Genomic DNA, 7,263 nt, shown 5'->3' on the forward strand with positions numbered 1-7,263 from the left:
TTTTAAAATTTAAAAATAATTTTCAAAACATTTAATCTAGAATATAGATCGAGTATTCCAAAAGATAATTTTCAGATTTAAAAATATTTTTCAAACACTTAATCCGAAAAATATTAGAAAAGAGATTAAAAAAATTTATTATAATTTTAATGACAGAAAGTTTGAGAATGGCAGGTTTATACGGTGCAGGAAAAAAGAAAGTGGGTGGTTGTATGTGGTGCACCAAGAAATGCCCTATAACCTGATAGTCTGGACGGCTCAAATTCTTTTAAATATTTGGTTAGATAAAATTTTTTTATGTATTGAATATAATTATTTTGTTAATATAATATATTTAATATATACTTTATTACTTGATTTACTTTTTGTTTTCAGTATGTTTCTTCATTAACTTATAATAAATAATAAGTTATTAATATTTATTTTTTTAATTATTTTACTTGTAGAATTTCTTTAATTTTATAAGATATTTAAATTTAAAATTAAACAATTAAAAAAGAGAGGCTTTGTTGACTCTTTTCTTTTTTAACTTTTTCAAAATTTATGGGTGCCAGTTTGCTAGCCCAAAGGTAAATACAGGTTATTCTATCCCAACCAAATATGAAATAAGCCAAATCGGAACGGATGAGCTCACATTGCTAGCCCTAATACAAAAACTGCCAGAAAAAATATTATCGTAATATCTTCGATCAATTGCAACAAGATCATGGTATGCTTTTATCAGTGGATCACACGAATCACGACTTCAATGTCTGATAATATATCTCTGGGATCTTCGACACAAAACTAGTTTTTTGTTACAGTAGGAAAAAGAATTCGAGTATCATCCAACACATACAGCTGCAACACTTCGAAAATATCTCGACGTTTTCAGAAAACAGAGAAGATATTGGGACATTAAGACAAAAAATAACCAGCAGCAGCTTTAACGAAGAATTTATCAGTGATGATTAGGCAGAGTAGAAAGCAAACACACATGATAGATCACAATTTTGTATGTCCAGCATCGACAGATCCATAACCCCAGGACAAAAGGTTAGGTTATTGCAACTAGGTCAGCATCTTCAACAGTTTATTTCCACCGATAGCATCTTTGCAGCAAACAAGTGGAAGCTAAACTACAATACAATGTGTGGTAGTTATCATCGTCTAAACAAAATAATGATGAATTTGCTTTGAAAGCGAAGCAGCGCTGTGATATTTTGATGACCAAATGTTTGGGATAATTCTCAAGCATTCAATACAATAGCTTACGGTTGAAAAAACTGTCACAAAGTCACCCAGTCATTAGCATGCTTCTCACCCCCTCTGAATTTTAGTCATGAATGAATGACATTGTCCCTAAGAATTGACAGGTTTTCCATTTAATTTAGGGAAAGGATCTTGCTTGCTCAATACAACCACTTTGCTTTTGTGGGCAAAGTAACCTTTCATAAGATTCTTAAATATCAGTATGGCCATTATACACTCTACCTGCAAAAGCATCACATACCATAAAACAAAATATTACTAAAAACATATCTTCCCTCATTTATATTTGAAAGAACAATTTGTAAGTATTATAAAGCACGGAGGAACTTTTAAAAAGTTACCTCATCCACGTCCATATCAATTTCAAGCCATTTCAACGCTTTAACAATAACATCTAACTTCACCTGGTGAGCTCTGTTTGGGTCCTTCTGCTTTTGAATGATGTAACTGCCATATAACAACCCAGTAATAATAAAATGAAAATAGTGATTTCAGTAAATAGCCAAATCATTTATCAATCCTGATATACTTTGGAATAAGAGGGTGAAAAGGTGATACTGGATTCTTACATCTTCTTTACTAATCTCTGGTAAACTTGAAGTTCTAACTTCTCCAGGACAAGATAAACGCCTGATCTCAAGAACCTACAAGAAGTGAATTCTATTATGCCCTCTTGATTAAACATAGAAACAACGAATCACAGTAATGAAAGAATGATGGGCAATTATACCGATCTTCATGATCTTGGAGTGCACGTCGAAGAAGCCGAAGGTCACCCCTTCTTAGAGCTTGTACAATATTAATATACTGTCCAAAGTAAAAACGAATACTAAAATTAACATTTCAAGGCACATAAAGATGTAAATACTGTAAATGTCAACTACCAAATGCAATAACGCCGATGCATTTCTTCTCAGGAAAATTATTCTGCAACATAAACAGGCACTACACATTTTTCCCAGAGCTTGATGATAACGAAATGTTTTTCAAAAATTTTCCTTTGAATAAAATGACCAAATTTCCTAGAAAAGTAACCATTCTGAAAATAGGTATCATGATTCATGAAATTCTAACAAACGGGTATATACCATATCACATTACTAATTGTAGCAGAAGCGTAAACATAATAACCATCATCAGTACCAGGATGATCATATTTTGAACATCAATTATTCTATTACAAAGTATCTTTATTAAAAAAATCTTGTAAAAAGATGAGTTCCAATCAGGAACTTCAAGGGGTATATGGCCAGCTAACTTACACTTGAATCATAATCAGTTTCATTTATTTCATTCTGACTTGTCTAAGGTAGTTCAGTCACTAATTCATAAATTTATTGAGAAGCAAAAATAAAAGAAGAAAATATGGAAAATGAAAAAAAAAAAAATCTGTGAGCTCAAATTTGGTTGTGGATAAGTTAAAAATCAGCTTTTGGGAAAGTTAATATAAGAAATTTTTTGCAAAGTAATTTATGTAGAAACTAATTTTAACTTATTTTTCTTTCTTATTTTCTTCTACTACAAGTGTTAATGAAAGAGTTATATTCAAACAAGCCCTAAGGGTTATGGCTTGTAAGGAAAATAACAGATTTGACACCTATCGCATCTAAAAGGTTTACAATTAATAAAAATAAGACAAAAGTATTTATAGTAACACAGAGAAAGATGAAAAGTAAAAATTCTCAAGAAAGAACCTAACATACCTCAAGTAAATTGTACTTCTCCAAGAGACTGCTTTTAGGTAATATACCTATCGAAAGCTTCACTGGAATTAGATGTTTAAGTATCATCCTATGCCCAAAAACACATTAAGTCATACACCTTATACTCGAAAAGATAGTTTATATGGCTTTCTTTTATTACATTCCTTTAACTATGAGATGAAAAATCTTATCGACCAAAGCTATTCAACCCCTAACAGGTACCCATTCATTTAACTTACTCAGATATTTCTTTTATTGGCTTAGTAAAAATAACAGTATTTAACAGATAAATATATGAAAAAGATTGAGTTAAAGCTTGGTCATAGATGTGTCCGCAAAAATAGACATATTTATAGTGTATGTATAAGTATAATTGCAAGTAAAATATATACATACAACCAACTCATTAATCATTTCATGCAAATGCAATGTACACAGTTGGCACACCTGAACCAAACCTTATATTGGCTGTACTTTGAGGATTGCAATACTTCAGGGCATACGATAATTTATAATCAGCCTGTCAAATTAGAAATATAAACTGTATAAATAATTTAATAAAATTCCAAAGGTTATATTTTCAATGTTATTTGCTGTTGCTGGATAAATACAATTCAGGTAAAATTGGAGATGAAACACCCATGAGAGAATAACAACAACAATCAGCATACAAGAAAGTCGCATTCACTTTTAACTTTTTTTATGAAAGAAAATGTGTTCATTATAGTGCTTAGTTCTTCAACTCTTTTATTAAATTGCCTAAAGAGTTATTTTCAATCATCCAAAGGTTAATAACTTAAAAATAGTGACAATGTGGTTATTTTACTATTTTGTCCCCTTTTTTCTTTAAAAGGCTGATACAAGACTGGGGTAATATCCTTCAAAAAATTAGTAATGATAATATACTTAAAACAAGAAGTAATATTTCAATTCAGTTTTGCTTGCAACCATATAGGAAACAGTTCTCTATTGAAAGTAGATCAACTAAAAAGGAATTTGAACAAGGTACTGTTACCCAAAATTACAGAATGTGTCCAAACATAGTACAGAAGCAGGTCATAAGTTCAATTATGAGAAATAATGATTACTTACAGCAGAAAAATTTTCATTGAATACTTCGAGACGACCTGTATAGTACATGTAAGTAACCTGAAATACATCACAAAGATAGATAATCCAGAAAATATGTGTATAATAAATTGAATTTAATAAAAATACACTAAGTGTATAAAATTTTACAAGTTCATCCAATCATAGGTTGTCAGTGCATGGTAGAGTTATTGACTTGAGTTTTACCCAACTATTTTGAATTACGTACCTAAAATAATTTTTTAATTGGTTGGTAGTACAAAAATCTTCAAATTAACACAGCATAAAAATTAAACTCATACAAATTAATTCATTTCTAACCTTGTCTCTTTTGGGAAATTCCTCAAAATCAAATATACGTGCAGTTTCAATGCTTCTTATCACGCTACGACAAAGGTGAACTGTGCCAAGCTGAAAGACATTCATAGAATAAAAATCAAACTCTAATTTCAATTTTCAACCACAAATGCCATGCCATCCCTGTCCGAGCCAACCTTCCCTGATCCCAATGGACATGTCACACATACGATTACTCCAATATACAAGTTCATATTAGTGCCATTGCATATCAACAAATGAGATCATAAAGTATGAACCGTTAAAAAGGGAAGAAAAAACAGCAACAAATACCTTAAAGTAAATCTTAAATAATTGACAAGTTACATATAACGCTCCAACACGCTTAGAGCCTTTTCCCTGGAACGGAATTGAGTTATGATTTAGTATAATACCTCTGAAAGAAAAATTCTACACTGTCACTTGAAGCAGTTAGCAATCAATCAGCATAGAAGTATAAGTTGCGCAAAGAAAACACAAAGCATGGACAATTTGTTTTCCTTCGAAGAATTCGTTTTGTGAGTGCTACACGAACAATTAGGTTCTAAGATGGCCAAATATAATACTATAATAAAGTGGAAATATATAACAAACATTTTTTATGTTTAATTTAAATGTTATCAACGGCTAAATTTCACGTGTTTGATGAGTGTTAATCCCATTATCTCCTCTTCCACCTAGTTCTAATAGACAAGAAATTGAATTATGACAAATTATCAGCAACAAGCATACTAATGTTTTACGAAAACATGTATATTGGTAATGGCTAGTGTTTATCTTCTATATCTAAGTTTCCCGGAAGATATAAAATCAACAGCACTATTTATGGGCTTCGCAGCCAGAAAAATAAATAAATTAAGAGAGAGAGAGAGAGAGCAAAATACTAAACCTAGCTACAATAATCGTCTGCGAGAGTTTAATAAAGGCTTCAATGACACAAACTTGGATTTCAAATTATCGGTACCAAACTAAATTTGAAAATATAACTTGATTTTAAATGAAAACGAGTTGACGAAAACAATCACATACCGCAAGGGTGCCAAAAACTTTCATAAGGACGGAACCAGCGCCTTTCAGCTTCTCAGGAGACTTCCCATTGGAAGCCAATTCTTTATCAGCCTAAAATTAAAAAAAAAAAATCACACAACCCAACCAAAGTTCCAGAAAAAGAGAAAATATCATAGCGAAGTACAAAAATTACCTTCTCCGCAAGAACCCTAATATCGTAAACAATGACGTACAAAGCTTCCAGAGCCCACGCGGATTCCCAATTGCGAAACTCCTGGATAAACGCACTGAACTCCGAGGTTCCAATTTAAATACAGGAAAGAATTAAACTCAATTGAAACAATTCAAATAACAATAAGAAGAAGAAGTAGAAAAAAAAAGGGGGGGGGGGGGGGGGGGGGGGGGGGGGGGGGGGGGGGGCGGAAGTAAAGTTACTTGGCGGTTTTTTCGAAAGCGTTATAGGCCTCGAGCAAGTTGTTCTGGCGGTAGTTTTGGAGGGATCGGAAGAGGGGAACGAGGATGTCGGCGAACTGAGAATAGTTTTCCGATTGTTTGATGAGTCTGTTGGCGTCTTGGAAGAGGTTGAGAGCGTCGGCGAGAGAGAGAAGGTAAGGGGAATTGGAGGAGAGAGCAAAGAGAGACTTGAACGAACTTCCATCTTGCGACGAAACGGCGTCGGAAAAGCGATTCAGATATTCTGTCATCCTTCTGTGAGCTTCTCCCATGCTCATGTACGCCATCGCTAATTGCTACTACTTCCTTCCACTCTTCCTCCACCTCCGAATGACAACACTCGTTCCCAGGTGGTACTGAAAAAAATGCTTTCGTGGGAGACCAATTTTGGGCTTTTTCCTCACTCCTTAGGCCCATTTCCGGATCGGCCCACTATCCCAAGAACTAAGGGTGTTGCTCCCTCCACCTCCATAGCCTTCTCCCTCCACCTCCCCAATTATCTTTAATTCCAATTATATCCTTAAAGTTAAAACTTTTTATTTTTATTATTTTATTATTTTAATATTTTAATATTTAAATATAAACTAATATAAATATACATTATTAAAATACATTAAAAAGATATTCAAAAATAATAAATCAAAATATTAAAATATCTAATAAAATAATAACAGAAACATAAAATTAAAACAAAGCGTAAACGGATGACATCCTTCAACGGATGTCAACATCCGTTTAAGGCGAAACGGATGTCGACATCCGTTTTGCCTTAAACGGATATTGACATCCGTTGAAGGATGTCATCAGTTTAGGCTTCGTTTTCATTTTACGTTTTAGGGTTAAAGGATTATTGGAAAGATTATTGGAAGGATTATTGGAAGGGTTTAGGGTTTAGGATTATTGGAAGGATTATGACTACGTACCTGGAGAGGAACCACGACAAGCACACTACACCACAAACGCACTGCACCACGTACTGCACCGAAAGCAAGAGGAAGATTGCTTGATAATTCTTTTCACAATCACTGAGCTTTGCAGAAAAATATTTTACTCATACAAGGAACTACGTAGGTTATCAGTGAAATATGTTATAAATGAGTAAAATTAAAAAACAATAATTCTAAAAATAAAATTTTACTGAGGGGCAAAATAGTAAAGGGGAGGTGGAGGGAGAAGGCTGTGGTGGTGGAGGGAGCTAACACCAAGAACTAAACTTAGACGTAGTTTGAATAATGATTTTAAGAAACTCTTGGTTTGCTTATGATTGTTTATGATCTTAACTTGACTTCTGTAATAAATAAATAGATCAAACCAGACCAAAGACTCCTTACATGCCACACAACCTATAGGTAGTTTATTACATGGGGGTTACTCCCTACACCACCACACATTGTTCCCTACACCACCACATTTTTTTTAAATT

At 33.1% G+C, this 7,263-nt stretch overlaps 1 protein-coding gene across 2 annotated transcripts; it reads right to left on the reverse strand.

Moving 5' to 3' along the window:
- Positions 1 to 962: 962 nt before the first annotated feature.
- Positions 963 to 6,200, reverse strand: LOC108322681 (enhanced ethylene response protein 5). 2 transcript variants are annotated; one of them, XM_052871489.1, is made up of 12 exons: positions 5,823 to 6,199; positions 5,581 to 5,674; positions 5,409 to 5,498; positions 4,674 to 4,739; positions 4,365 to 4,454; positions 4,047 to 4,103; positions 3,413 to 3,474; positions 2,955 to 3,042; positions 1,982 to 2,058; positions 1,821 to 1,895; positions 1,593 to 1,698; positions 963 to 1,473 (listed from the first exon to the last, which is right to left on the reverse strand). In XM_052871489.1, exons 1-12 carry the CDS (start codon positions 6,125 to 6,127, stop codon positions 1,342 to 1,344), a joined length of 1,242 nt encoding a protein of 413 aa, XP_052727449.1. In that variant the 5' UTR covers positions 6,128 to 6,199; the 3' UTR covers positions 963 to 1,341. The 2 variants fall into 2 exon arrangements, with proteins under 2 accessions (XP_052727449.1, XP_052727450.1); XM_052871490.1 differs by lacking the exon at positions 4,674 to 4,739 and having other exon boundaries at positions 5,823 to 6,200.
- Between the last annotated feature and the right edge of the window lie 1,063 nt (positions 6,201 to 7,263).

The sequence above is a fragment of the Vigna angularis genome, chromosome 1 (assembly GCF_016808095.1).
Source record: "Vigna angularis cultivar LongXiaoDou No.4 chromosome 1, ASM1680809v1, whole genome shotgun sequence".
NCBI classification, from domain to species: domain Eukaryota; kingdom Viridiplantae; phylum Streptophyta; class Magnoliopsida; order Fabales; family Fabaceae; genus Vigna; species Vigna angularis.